The following is a 15,346-nucleotide window of genomic DNA, read 5'->3' on the forward strand; positions in this document are numbered from 1 at the left end:
TTTGAAACTCAGAAATTTCAGAATCTTTTCTAACAAATGTTCAACTTTTAGACACTTTTAAATTTTCAAGTTTTTTCTAGGAAATTTCTTAGATTTTCTTTAGCAGAAATGTACTCTTTCTTTCTATCTAAGATGGATTTAAAAGGCCGCTGTGCTGCAGAGCTCTTTGCACCAACAAGACAAAATGAAATAAATGCTGCAAGTTGAGGCGCTGACAGAAATATTGCTGCAGTCCTCACGTTTTCACGCTAGAGGGCAGCACAGCAGCTCTAACAGTGGTTTTGAGGCGTTGCTGAAAGAAGCTGAAATGTTCAGGTAAAAATAAAAATGAAAATAGAAGAAAAAACTGAATTGTTTTGCTATGGTTTAAACACAGGTGCATCTCAAAATATCAAAAACTTCTGAAATTTCCACCATTTCAACTGTTAAAGTGTTTATTTTGATGATTATAGTAGAAATCTAATGAAAACCAAACATAAAAGTCTCTTAGAAATTATTATACAAGTTCAATAACATCAAAATATCAGCAGGGCTGCATACAAGCAAAGTTAATGGAAAGTTAACTGGAAGCAAAAACTGTGGGCTTTCTCAGGACTGCTACTTCCTAATCCCCTCCATGCCATGCCGCATTGATGCAGTAGTTTCCTAGAATGTAATATTCTAATCTTGAGACGAAAGCTTTTAGATTTTCATAAGATTGAATAAATAATCACAGAAAAAAATCAGAAATAAACACTGAAATCATCAACAGGTTAATTTTATGATGCTTTTTTGATTTCTTGAGATGCACCAGTTGGAGAACATGTCGAGATTAACAAATAAAAACTGTCACTGAAATGAATGAAAGATAAAATAACACACACACACATTCAATCCCATTGTTAAAATCAAGTTAAAGGTTCTGGTGAACCCAGGAAAGTCCAGTTTCCCTCTGGGTTCAGCTAAGTGATGATGGCTTCTTCTTCTCCTAAACGCTCTGCAGACGTTCTCAGTGCAGTTTTAAATAATAAGGCAACCGTTGAGCGATTTAACAAGGAGCGCATTGACCTTGAAATCGGGTTCAAGGATGTGGAGAGTTAAATTTAGTGGGCTTTGCCGTTGCCGTTCATGTGGCTGATGTTGGATTTCGATACCTCGGTGCTGTAGAGACAGTCCAGGAACCCTCTGGAGATCTCCGTCACCAGGGACCGGTCCGGGATGGACTGGGCCATGCCGTAGATCGCCCCCTGGAGGGGAGAGAGGAAGAGAGAGAGGGGGATCAGACAAACCCAGATGACAGACAAGATGGCTCCGCCCACGCTGAGTTTCACTCAGGAAGAGCAAACCTCCAACAAACTACCGCTGGAAAAGGTTGCGATCCTCAGCGATACCAGAAAATCCTCATCAGCCAACAGTAAGGCAAAGAAAAAAAAAAGATAAAGAGTCATACATTAGGTTTGTATGGAAGACAACTTGTGCGACATGGAGAAAAAAAAAGGAATGAACTTTTTTTCCCTCAAAATTTTGACTTTTTTCCCCAGAATGTACTTTTTTTTCTCAACATTTTGGCTTTGTTTTCTCAGAAATTTGGCTATTTTCTCATAATTTTATTCTGCTCAGTTTCAGAATGAGATGTTTTAGGGCGTCTTGTCACTTTAAATCCAAATAAGCTGCTGCTGGCCACGTCCCCAACTCAACATTTACACATGCACTTGAAAATGGCTACAAACAAATTTGTAATTATACAGCTGTACATCATTGAAAAGCAGAAGTGGAGCCTCCCGCACAACCAACAAGAATCCAGCAAGTGGTTCCTAGAAGGTAAATCAACAACAAAACACTCGTCTTTTCCAGCAGCCATTGTGCAGCATATACAGCAGTAAAACCAGCTGACCAAACATGCTGGAGCTCACCTTGGGTTGCTAAGTAACGTTACATTCGAAAGATTCCCAAAAAGGCAAATTTCTGAGACGACAAAAAAACATTAACTTATTGCCAAAAACAGCTGGGTGGTTTTTTAGGGTGTTTGGGTTGTTTTTAGAAGAAGTAAAAATCCAAATGGATGTAGAAAAATTTGAATTTAGGTCTTCTTTAACATTTATCACCAACTCACCATTCCTGTGGTTTTCTCTCTGGGGTTCTTCATGATGATGGCGACCTCCTCTTTAACTTCCTGAATGAACCGATCAGCGACGCCAGGCTGGGTGTGCAGCACCGTGCAGCAGAGGTGGATGCTGCAAAGGAAGAAATTACGCTGTAAACACTGAAACTACCAGCATGTTAGGAACGTACGGAAGCTCAAAAAGGACGAGAATTACACCACTTGGCCTCCAACGCTAATGTGAGGAACCGTCGGTTTAATGTTTGCAGAAGTGGGAAAAGTATCCAAAAATTTTATGCAAGTGAAAGTAGCGCTACTTCAACATATTTTTACTCAAGTAAAAATAAAATGTAACCATTCAAGAATTTACTCAAGAAACAGTAAGAGTATTTAATAAAAGTCTACTCATTTTCTATCATGAAAGGAATCTTGTTTTTCCAGTTTTAGTTTGTTTACATTAGTTTCCTGTTAAATTCAGATAGTTTACGCTGCAGCTGCACTGTTGGCTCCCATCAGTCACTTTCTATCAGTGGAAACCCTGCATACTTTCATTTCTGACTCGGCTTTTAGTTACAGTTATTGTGAAGAGACATGCTGGTGATTTTTGTTTATTATTTATTTCAAACAGGTTTTTAAAAGAACAAAGAAGGTAATAATGCTAGTAACTTTCTGCGTATTTGTTTTTGTTTCCCATAGGAAGTACCGTACTCCAGGATCAGTTGTTCTGTTTATTGTTTAATTTAGTGGCTGGATTCAATAAAAAAAATTTTATCGAGTTAATTGCAGGGTCTGCAAATAATTTATCAACAAAATAAGCAACATTTTCAATTCAAAAATTATTTTGAATTGAAAAATTCTAAATGGTTTTGCTGCTAAAATACAGAATAAATAAACATTTTAGCACAAAAACAATTACATTTGTTTTTAATCTGTTACTGGTGCAAAGTAGAGATAAAAATCTTCACTGTCTTTGATTTGATTCCAATTCTTAGGGTCTGAATTCGATTCAGAAACAATTTACTAGGATTTTTTAAAAATTATTTAATAACAAAATTTGTTTTTCAAAATAAAAATACACTAGGACCAAAGTTTCTCTGTTAATCTGTGGGTTTTTTCTGGACAATATTCCAAAATTAAAATAAAAAAATAGAAGGGAAATCAAATGTCATTCAATTGAGTTTTTGAAGCTCCTCTGCAGCAGTCTGTATTACAGTGAAGAAGCCTCTGACTGAAGACTGTTTTTCATCATTTTCTTAACTTTATGTTTTTCCATCCTAATCTCCAGAGATGATTTAATCCTCCTGACTCAAACATTTGTAGTTTTTTTCTCTAAATCTCCCGCTTTCCCCTCATCCAACCTGGACGGAAACTGCAGCGTGTTCAGGTTCCAGCCCTTCGACGTCAGCGCGTTCGAAAGGCGGAAGATGTCGAAGTCCTCGGAGCCGATGGCCACCACGGACACCTCCGGGCTCCCAAACACAAACACTCCCTTTATTTTTCTCATCCTGTCCAAAACAAAAACAGAAAACCAACGGATGTTAGCATGTTGCACTGCTGTGTCGCTTCAGCGCCGGCGGCACGCGGCCGTCTCACTCGTTTCTGATCTTGCGCGCCGTGCCGATGATCTTCTTGGTGGCGTCCACGTAGCCGCTCTCTCCCATGTACATCATGGTGGCCCAGCAGGCGGCGATGATTCCTCCGGGCCTGGAGCCCGCCACCGACGGCGAGGCGTAGATTCCCCCCTGCCAGTCTGGAGCCACGAAGTACTGGTACTGACGGTACTTTTTATCGCTGTAGAGGATCACAGAGGAGCCTTTGGGCGCGTAGCCGTACTGGAGAGAAAAGGATTAAAAAGGTGGAAATAAAAAAAGTTAAATGAGACTTGGTGACTTTATTTAAACCAGAGCTGCCCAAAGTTTGTGCCATTAGGGCCAAAATTAAATTGAGAGAACCACTTTTCTATTTCTACTAAAACCTGAAAGGTTTAACTCTTACTATATTTTGTTAATATATTAACAAATATGATACATAGACAATATTTTACAAAAATAAGCTAAATCAAACATTTTTCAAAAATGAATTGGTAAATTATTGTTGATCCACAATGGTCTTTTTTTCTTTTTCTTGTTTCTTTATACATTTAGAAAAAACGTTTGGCAGAGTTTGCTGGTTTTGGCAAAGTGTAATCAATGAAAACCGAAAAATGTTAATAAAACAAAAATACTTTGTCTTGTACATAAATGAATGTTGTTTAAAAAGATTTTATTTGTGTGTTAAAATCTCAAATTAATCACAAAAAAGTACACTGGATTTTTTCTCATTCATAAACTGGAAAAAATGTCTCGTCATTAGAGAAACAATCTGCCAGTGGAACTAGAAGTCGGTTGCTAGGTAACGAGATGTGCTTGGCTGGCGTTGCTAGGTAACAGCCTAGAGCCAGTTGACTGTGAAGTAACTGAAATAAACTACCAATAGAATTTGTACTTTTTCATCAATATTAAGGAATTATTTATTTAAAACAATCTTCTATTTCTTTCTGAAAAGTTACTTTTAAGTTAGTTTTGTCTTATTTCGAATATTCTAAGATATTTATGTTAGAAAATAGAACAAAAATACTGGGTAAGATTTAGTATTTTGACTACCGGACCTCTCTCTCTGGACCTTGGTTAATCACGCTCCTTACCTTGTGGGTGTCTGCAGAGATGCTGGTAACTCCCTTCACTCTGAAGTCAAACGGGGCGAGTGAGTAACCAGCTTTTTCCATGAAAACAATGAGAAACCCGCCCAAACAGGCATCCACATGCAGCGGGATGTCGTAGCGCACCGCCAGCTGCAACACAGCAAGGGAACGTTTCAAAGAACGGACTTCCCCGTTTCTGTTTTTGCGCGTATTGGGGTAGGAAATGTCTCGCCTCTGACCTTGGCTACTTCTTCAACCGGATCCAGGATGCCATGGGGGAACTGGGGCGCCGAGCAGACAAGCATGGCTGTGTTTTTGCTGATGGCTCTCCTCATCGCCTTGGTGCAGAGCAAACAAAAGATGAATAATGAATGTTTGAAAGCAGGAAACACTCAGAGGGAATAACACACACCACACACACTCACCTTAACGTCGACCTTCATGGTCTTCTGGTCGAGAGGAATGTGGACGAGTTTCATCCCAAAGTAATGTGCTGCTTTGTCGAACGCTGCGTGGACGCTCACTGGAGCTAGACTGAAGATTAGGACAAAAAATACCTCAGCAGTTTCACTGAAAAATAGCGCTGAAACAATTAATCAACTATTGAAATAATCAACAACTAATTTAGTAATCAATTAATCGTTAACTAGAGAATGTAAACTCCAAAAAAATTTAATTTACTAACAGACTAATACAATCGGAGCAGTAATTTGGCAAAAACTATTAAACAACACATACATTTTGCATTCAAGATAAAAAAAAACTTTGTCTATAAATCTGTTCTATCAAAAACTACTCAAGTGACATAAAAAATATCTAAAATAATATAAAAATAATCAACTGATCAGCTCTACACTACTGATGTCAAGTCAAGCAGAAAGCTGTGAGCTTTTTGAATGTTAAGAATTAATTTTTAGCTGCAGATGCATCAAGGAATCTAATGAACTCCTCTGTTATCACATTCTAAGCAATAAAATGTTTATTTTTTTACTTTACAAAAGCAATTTATTTGCATCGTTTAACGTATTTCTAATATTATATCAAAAAGGCTCAGATGAAAAATCTGCAGAATGTGCCCATTTTTTTAACAGATTAATTGATTAATCGTCACAATAATTGATGATCAATAATCAATAACTAAAGTAATTGTTAGCTGCAGCCCTACTGGAAATAAAAAGTCAGGTTTTCTGAAGCTCATCTTACATTTCAGGGAACGTCACACCCCGCTCATAAGCCAAGTCTCTGTACGCTTTGCAGGCCATCAGGATGCTCTCAGTTCCTCCAGAAGTGACCTGGGGAAAGTCAAGATGTATCAAATTGAGCAAATATTTCCTCAACGGGCTTGTGGATTTCCTGAGATTATAAAGATAAGACATAATATTTTATTTGGAGTATGAAGTATGAAGTTTTACAGTTCCGCAGGAGTTGGGTCCACCGTTGAACAGGGAGCAGGACATTCGGACTACCTCAGCTTCCATCTTCCTGACGCCAGGAAAGATGTCCGGGTGGAGAGGGTTGCTCCACGCAAAATCTCCATAAACCTGCACAACAAAACATTAAACAGGAAAAAAAAATATTTGAACAAAGTCTCATAACTACCAACAAAAAAAGCAGCAAGTGTTAAAAGGGCTGAAACGATTAATCATGGAAAACTGATTAATCGTTGACTGAAGTATTCAGACAAGGCCATTTACTGAAAATGTTTATTTTCTTAATTATTTTTGTTTATTTGTATCAAAATCTAATAAAGCATTGGCACATTTTGTGGATTTTTTTATTTAACCACTAAAGTCTTTTATACAATATTTGAACTACAAAAACAAATGACTGAATTTCTTTTTTACACAAGAAAATAGTCATTTTCTTGCCTCATACCTTCACCAGGAGTTTGGTCAGCGTTTCATCCCCCCAGTACACGGCACCGGAAACACACCCTTTGTCCCACTGTACGTCATCTGGGAAAAAAATATTTTAATTACATTTTGTATCTCATTCACTCAATAACATATATGAATACTAACAACTAAAACAAAATAATAAAAAGGAGCAGAAGGAAGTAAAAACTTATATCTGCCTCCTACTGACATGACTATTCATCTCAGAAGACTACAAGCATATTTTAAATGCACAAAAAATAAACAAAACATCAGCTATTCAATATCATATCATATTATTATATTTTGTTGTTATTGCGATTTGTTCTCCTATGTATTTGGTTGTTATTTTGTAGATCAATATCTCTGTTTATTAGTCGGTAATGTTTATTTTATATGCACTAGTTGGTGAATGAATAAAAAAAGAAAAGTTTAACTTCTGAAAAAGAAAAATCAAATCTATGTATGTTTTACAGACAAGGTTTCCCCCAGAAACATTTCTAAGCCTGGTGGTAAGAACGCCAGAGCAGTCATTAAGAAATATTTAAAGTTGACAGGCTATTTGAAAATATCATTAAGTAAAACAACACACCAACATTAGCTAAACACCCCCTACATGTTTATGTTTACATCTGGAAATTTTGCATGCGCACAACGCTGGAGGGAAAAAAGGCGATTCTTTTACATGCTGTCCGTAGCCGCGCTGCTGCAGTAGAACAATTTCATTAACAAAATGAAACGTGGAGATGGAGGCGTTATTAATTTAGTGCAGTGCGCTACAGGGGAAAATAATGCAAAAAAAAACACTTTTTTCTCGAGCTCTGCATCAGCTGCACTGCAAGCAGACTCGTTGCCATAGCAACTGACTGACAACAGCTCCGCTAATGTATCAGGAGTAAACACCAAAAATCATTCAAATGTTACCTCACAAAGAACAGAACATTCAGTCTGTTACAGTTTTATGTTTTTAGGCTTGATGTTTATTTTGGGATTAATAATAACTGATAGCTGTGGTAGATTAGCTACCGCTGCTATTGGCTAAGCTAACTTAGTGGTGGTTGATTAGCTAATTTAAACATTTGCTCTACTGATGATCTGTCAGAGTTGGTGTTTGGGTTTGATTATTTCTTTAACTGAACCAAAACAAAACAAATTCCACATCACATCTACATGTTACGGTTGTCAAAGTCAAGCTAGCATAGCTAACCTATGTCCCTCTCCCTTGCTATTTTTTTCTTAATAAAACTTTAACTAGTTGACGTAGTGTTGACAACTGGTAGCAAAACACTGTGTCTCGTTTTTTTTAACATCCCTCATACATTTAAGATTTAGTGTTGATTTCATGTTGACAACTTGATAGTTAAAACCAGCGCTAGTCATCCTCAGCAGGGAGGTGGGGACGGGATCTTGGTCTTTAAAGTCTTCATAAAGGAATCACTTACTCAGCGTTTGATACTCTTTGATTTTTTCCATGACTTGGCTCTGAGTTAGCCCTTTAGTGGGCAGCTGCTGAGTGTAACTCATCCCCTCCTTCAGCGTACACAGACTGTGGGACATGTCGTCCAGAGCCTTGTTCAGCTGCTTCTGAATCTGTTGCATTAAAAAAAAGAAAAAAAACCCAGACATTTGTTATTGGAATAAAGTTGCTAAAGTCAGCAGAAGTAAAAGTGTGACTAGTTGAACTGAAGTAACCAGCTTATCATGAGTGCGTGATGCAAATGGTGCCAAAGGTCCCATAGTGACTCACAGGAATCCCAGTCAACAATCGAACCACAAAGGAGAAGCAGATCCACCACATAACTTACATTGTCACCAACAAACGGTATTTTTCTGACGAGTCGAAAGACTTGCTTCTTGATTCTGGAAGTGAGACCTAAACCAGAGACACAGAGCAGCAGCTGTGGGTGAAAATGACAGGAAGCAAACGCAGCTGACTGTGACTAACAATGCATTCAGTTTGATGAAATCATCATTTTATTCTGCTAAAGTGGGAGAATGTTTTTTTTTTTTTTTACCTCTACAAGCCTGAACAGCAGAAACGCAGAGTGGCTGTTAGTAGATGGAAAAAGACCTGAAGTGAAATACCTAAACATTTCCATTTTCAGGAACGGACATGTCTTAAAACTAAAACCTTTCACGAAGTCTGTCGCAACAAACAATAAATTAATTACCGTAATTGCATGATTAAAACGAACTCAATAATTTCCATTTCTTTTTCCATTTATTGTCTTTGTCTTTCTACCAAAAACTGGATGATTTAGTTATTTTTTTAATGTAATTATTATTATTTTTTTATTAAAACATGTATCTGATTAATTGATTAATCGTCAGAATAATCTATAGGACAATCAGCTACTAGAACAACCTTCATAGCTGGATTTAAATTCAGATTAAATAACACTCAGGTGGTCTGTGTTCATTAAGTTACTTCTGTAGGCCTGTTGCAATACTCAATAAATCAATTAATCGCATGATTAAAACAAGCTCTATAATTTCCATTTGCATGATTTATTGTTTTCTCTCTTTCTACCAAAAACTGGATGACAAAAGTCTTCTGTCTGATGTTCTGGTCTCAACTAGCACCTTCTTTAAGACAATTGTGTTCATAGAGACTCCGTAATTCATTTTATTTGTTGTTTGGTTTATTTATTTTTGGTTATTTAAATTGTCTTCCAGTTCCAGTGTTAAACGTTCATTAGAATTTAAAGGTTATTGATTTTTGAGAATGTCTTCTTGCATTATTATTCCATTATATTACTTGGAAATGGTCTCAATACAACAATATTATCATTTATCACAATAACTTCTGGAAAAATTAATCGTCTATTACACGTGTTTGTATCCATGTGACATTTGGTCACCTTATAAGATCGTTCAGAAGCAATAGGACTAATTTTTGTTTTAAGTAAAAATAATTAGATCATTTTATATATTTTTATATTGTGTCAATACAATAAACAGTTTTTTTTCTACTCCAAATTACTTTGATTTAAAAGTACAATACCGACCCAAATAAGAACAAAAACTCTGATGAAAATTATGTGAAAGTAAGGGTGGGCATTTATCATAAAATATTTATTACCATGATTAAAAAATGTATTTTTGTAATTTTAATTAATGACGTTAAATAAAAAACAAAACTGAAAGCATCATTGGAAAATTAATTTGATATTTTCTCCACTATTAGTTTCCTGAAAGTATCAGTAAATATCAGTAACTTAAAAAATATAACAGAATGCAGTTACTGTGTGCAGTATTGTGATATAAATCTCACTTCTTTAAGTAGGTGACGTCCTAAAATGGGAATATTTAAGTATAAATAGCTTATTTTATCATCATTTTTATCGCTATCACAATAGTATCACAAAATATCTCAATAAAATTCAGAGTCCATATCACCCATCCTTATGTGAAAGCACCTGTGGCTCATTATTTAATTATTTCCAGGAGTGAAATCTTACTTTCTCGCTGGAAGAGGAATCCCTTGAGCCAGAGAACTGCCAGCGTGGTGAGGACAGATGCTCCGATGATTTGCCACGGCTCCAGGTGGGAACAGCGGGAGTTGATCTGCCGCCGGCCTTCCTCCAGGTACAGCAGCAGCATCTCCTTATACACCTCCAAGGCACTCTGAAAGGACAACACACGACTTACAATTCATTTTTGATTAATGCTTTATTACAAATCGGCTCCATTCATTTAACTAATAACGTCCGCTTAGTCCTTCTTTTAGTGTTGTAGTTTGGCTGCCACCCAGGACGGGACGTAGCTGGTTAAGGGGAGCCAGCAGTCGCTAAAAACAAAGATGGCGGAGGCGCCGTGGGACGGGAAAGAGTAACGGTCCAAACAGAGTCCGGCGTGGGATGAAAACTGCACTTTATGTGGTTCTGTAAACACTTGACACACAAGTTTCACCTTAATAGAGCGGAGCCTAAGATGGCGGCCATAACAGCCGAACGGGAAAGAGTAACGGTTCAAACAGAGTCCGGCGTGGGATGAAAAATTAACTTAGTGTGATTCTGTTTTGAAATATAACACTCGACAAGCTCTTTTAGTTTCACATTTATAGCGCTGATTCAGCCGCCAACTTAACCAAATATTACTGATGTGCTACAAAGGCAAGGATGATGACAGAAAACGCAGAAAAATTATATATATAAAAACATGACGCCAATAAGCACCGTTGATTTTGAGGAATATGGAGTGAAATCTTTAAAATTTTTCTGTTACAACTTTAAATTCAGCCTATCATAAAAAAGATTTTGTACCCAGTCCTCCATCAGTACGAGTGAAGCTGCAATGTCCAAACATAAAACAGTTTAAAATGTAATTTAAAAATAGGATCATCACTGCATCAAAATTATAAATAATTACCGTTGTTACTGCTATTATCAATGCTACTGTCATTCTTTAATTAAGTTGTCAATCATTATTGCTTTGTGGTATATTGAAAGAATTTTAACATGTTAGAAATGATTGAGGCTTGCTAATAACATGAATGCATTTATCAGTTATTCTAATTAAGAAAATATGTCATAAGCCAGTTCATGTTGGGTGTAAAAATACATTCATATTTCCAGCCACTATTTGGAACATGTAAATATGCTTCACAACTGTTCTTCTTTTGCTTCTTTGAATTTATCTTTGTTTATTCTTATATTACACTACATTCAATTAAGTCAAATTAAAAAATGTAACCCTTTATCTTATGGAGAGATCCTCAGCAAGAGAAAACTCTTTTTAATAAAATGGCCGCTTATTAAATAATCGTTAGTCGGTTGATTACCTTGCATTACAGAAAAGTGGTACAAGTTTCAGGACTTACTTTAGAAGACATTGTTGGATCCACAGAGAACCTTGTGAGAAAATATCAGATTCTTCCCTCTACAAGTGTTGGAAAAACGCTGAGCTAACTGGGTGACTCCTCCCACTCTGTGTTAGGCAACTGGTTAGAGGAAGTTCCCCAGCTATAAACAGTCCTGCATTTCCTCTGACGAATATAAAGAGCTTTGCTCTGTTCAGCTGTGAATTCAGCAGTGAGATACCAATGAATCAAATTGCACAAGCGTGGTAACATTATCTCCATTGTCTCTCAGCAGAGGTGTGTTTACAACCCCGCGGCGGACATTTTGATAGGACAGTCCCTTCACATCAGCTGCAATCAGATGAAGAAAGCTTAAGGTTCACAACATGGTATCTTAAGAACTCGCTATCTGTGTGACCTCCAATGTTCATCACCTTTCAGTTTTTCACGTTTTGTCACCTTGCAATAATAAACTTCATAATATCTCGCTGGAGTTTACAAAAGAATGACAATCTGACCATTTTTGTTGGTTTGATGCCATTTTCTGATCTTTCATGTTGTGTTTTCAGTCGCTATAAGCAGGAAAATTACAGTAATTAACTGAAATAGAGACTTGAAAACATCTATAAAAGTCTACAAGATGTGCCTCACTTAGTGTATAGAGTTACTGAAATAAAATGAATTTATTTCAGTAAAGGTTTAAAAAGATGGGCATGCCGTGGTGGCGTAGTGGTTAGCGCCACCCATATTTGGAGGCCTTGAGTCCTCGACGCAGCCGTCACGGGTTCGACTCCCGGACCCGACGACATTTGCCGCATGTCTTCCCTGTTTCCTGTCAGCCTGCTGTCATATAAGGGACACTAGAGCCCACAAAAGACCCCCTGGAGGGGTAAAAAAAAATTAAAAATAAGGTTTGAAAATATAAGTGTATAAAAGAGACAATTTTAAAATTTTTGTTGGTTTGTTGTAATTTTCCAACACAAAAAATAAAAAATGAAAATGAGGAACCTGTACTTTGATAATAGTTTTACAGTTAATTAAATGCTTCATCTTTTAGCACATCAGCATTAAATCATTATCAGTAGCAGGAGTTTCAATGGGTCCATTTTGAAGAAAGAACCACACAATCTCCATCAAACCTTTTTTCTCATTAAAATAACTTTTTTCTCGTAATTTTAATATGTTTTTCTGGTAAATTTGCATTTTTATTCTGCTAATATTATAACTTTATTATTGTAATACAGCAGGAATTAACCTGACTCTAATAGTCCCTGGAATGGATGATAGAAATAAAAGCCACTTTTTAAAAATATTTCTGAATGTGTTTGGAAATGAAAGAAAAAAAACAAACAATTAAAATCTGATATTTTATTTTTAAGCCAAATCACCCAGCCCCCTAATTACAGTGAAATCAGTCAATCAATCAATCAATCAGATTATTGGCTCGATTTAATACATTTTATAATTAATATGCCAACACATTCTCTTATAACACTTATGCCACATGAGTGAAAAGTTTTTTTTTTATTTATTTTATTTTTGTTGATAATTGTAGATTAATACCTCTTTTTGTTAGTTTTATATCCACTAATTGAATTAAAAAATTATAATAATTAAATTAAATAAAAAAGAAAAGGGAGCAGGAAGAAGAATCATCTTGTATAAATTATTTTCTCAATAATTACAAAATAATTAATATCAAATTAATACAAGTTGCAAACAATATATCATTCTTAATTCAAAATACTTCCTCTTTTTTTTTTCTTATGAAGTATTTTGAAATCCTCATTCAAATATTTCATAATTTTACTCCACGCACCAAAATGCATGTTTGCTTTAAAATAGTCTGCACACTTTTAGTTTTAAAATCATATTTCCTTTGGTCATTTCTGTCACTTGATCTTAAGACAAAAAATCGTTTGTTAATTAATTGGCAGTAATGTCTTTCTAGCTTTAAAAATAACAAAAACCTTTTAAATTAGCCAAATCTTTTAGTTTCAAGATATTCGGTTGATTAAACAGTTTATTTGTGAAGTGAAGTGACGACAACCAGGCTGTAAATTCTGCCTGTTTAGACAGCATCTCCTCTTTCAGGTTTGGCAGGATCCAGTGCAACGGCAGCACAGAACAGAACAGAACAGAACAAACCTGGTTGGGTTTTCAGAACCGGCCTCTGGTCTGTTATCACCACCATCACTAATTATTGACCTTTGCACGCCAATAACCCTCCAAACCCACTCGGCTGTCTTTGCCTGAGGAAAACTTAAACCCAGTTCACACAAAGGAAGTTGGTTTGTATTGTTTCCCTCATTGTTGAGCCGTAAATGCCCATTTCTCTCAGTCCCCCCCGTCCCGACTACATCTGACTGCTCTGAAATCAGATCTTTTGTTGTCTCCCAGGAGGCTTTGCTGTCTCCCAGGAGGCTTTGCTTTCACGCAAAAGCGGCGTCTGCTGACAACAAACAAGTCCTCCAACTTTTAGCTAAATATCTGCAAACTTCTACTCATTAACAGACCTGGGAAGCAACTAGTTACATTTACTTGACTAACTTTTTTTTTTACCCCTCCGGGGGTCTTTTTTGTGGGCTCCAGTGTCCCTTATGTGACAGCAGGCTGACAGGAAACAGGGAAGGAGAGGGGGGAAGACATGCGGCAAATGTCATCGGGTCCGGGAGTCGAACCCGCGACGGCCGCGTCCAGGACTCAAGGCCTCCAAATACGGGTCGCGGTAACCGCTACGCCACCACAGCACGCCCCTAACTTTTTTTTATTACTATTACTTTAGTGAGTATTTTTACTATGCTGTACTTTCTACTTTACTTGAGTAATTTTATTATGAAGTACTCTTTCTTGAGTAAAATTTCTGTATTTTCTACCCACTGAATGAAAAACAAACATGTTTAAACCTAAAATTCACCAGACACAGACAACCTGCAGTTTTTGTTAAAGTTTCATCAGTTTTTAATTGAAAGAAAGTGATTTAGAAACGCTGTCCTTTTGTTATTTTTTGTTACTTATATAAATTATTGTCATTTTCATCCTTAAACTACCAAAATTCCCACTTAACTTTATATTTTGGTCTGACTGATTTTGTAATTTTTAAATATTAAGCGATTGATAGTTTGATCAGTATCTCAGTACTTGAGAAGACTTTTTACCAAATGCTTTTTTTACTCTCGACTAATTTCTTGCTACTTTTAATTGGGTACACTTTTTGGCTACTCAGCCCTCCTCTACTTATTAAATGTAATAATAATAAAGTCTTATTTAGGAGAAAACTAATTAAATGTTCAAAGTGCATCTGGTTTGTTCTGTTTGAATTGATCCAGGCTGTAAAATCTGCCCTAACAGCAGTTTGTTATCTTTTTAAAGAAAATCACACTCCAGTATGAACAGCTAACAACAATAACACATTGTTGCAGCTTCCGGCAGGTTCATGCTGGACAGGATCTCCAGTTTTACCCTACAATAAACAGCAGCAGTGCTCTTTAACCCCTCTTACAGCAGGTTGGTGGCTCAAACAGAGGCTACATTTTAAGCTTTATTTAAATTATAGAACAATAATGTGGGGAATTACATCATATATGTTGATTTTTATCAACAGCAAAACAATAGCGATGCTTAAATTGTTGTTTAACACTTGTTCTTCTAGTAAATCGCCCTGTTTCTGTTCTTTGTAAGTCCTTAAGGAAAACAGTTAGCTAACTTCTCCACTTAAACAAGTCAGTTCTAAATAAAACGGAAACAAAAGTCAAGAGAAACATACCCAGTAATCCATGTTTCCGAGTTGAGCTGCCGTTTAAATTCTTCCTCTTTGTTCACTTCTCATGTAAAGCCTGACTGTCTGTCTGCCCCTCAGCTCGCATCTAAATGCTACAGGGAGCCGCAGCGAGCAGAAAGCTAACCCTGAT

General features: G+C 36.5%; 1 protein-coding gene across 1 annotated transcript; it reads right to left on the minus strand.

Moving 5' to 3' along the window:
* Positions 1-24: 24 nt before the first annotated feature.
* Positions 25-15,324, minus strand: sgpl1 (sphingosine-1-phosphate lyase 1). The gene is made up of 14 exons (XM_005795187.2): positions 15,202-15,324; positions 10,096-10,261; positions 8,440-8,507; positions 8,077-8,224; positions 6,636-6,715; positions 6,173-6,301; positions 5,964-6,052; positions 5,186-5,294; positions 5,000-5,098; positions 4,764-4,910; positions 3,674-3,912; positions 3,439-3,585; positions 2,093-2,213; positions 25-1,226 (listed from the first exon to the last, which is right to left on the minus strand). Exons 1-14 carry the CDS (start codon positions 15,211-15,213, stop codon positions 1,083-1,085), a joined length of 1,698 nt encoding a protein of 565 aa, XP_005795244.2. The 5' UTR covers positions 15,214-15,324; the 3' UTR covers positions 25-1,082.
* Between the last annotated feature and the right edge of the window lie 22 nt (positions 15,325-15,346).

This window comes from Xiphophorus maculatus, chromosome 22 (genome assembly GCF_002775205.1).
Source record: "Xiphophorus maculatus strain JP 163 A chromosome 22, X_maculatus-5.0-male, whole genome shotgun sequence".
Classification (NCBI taxonomy): Eukaryota; Metazoa; Chordata; class Actinopteri; order Cyprinodontiformes; family Poeciliidae; genus Xiphophorus; species Xiphophorus maculatus.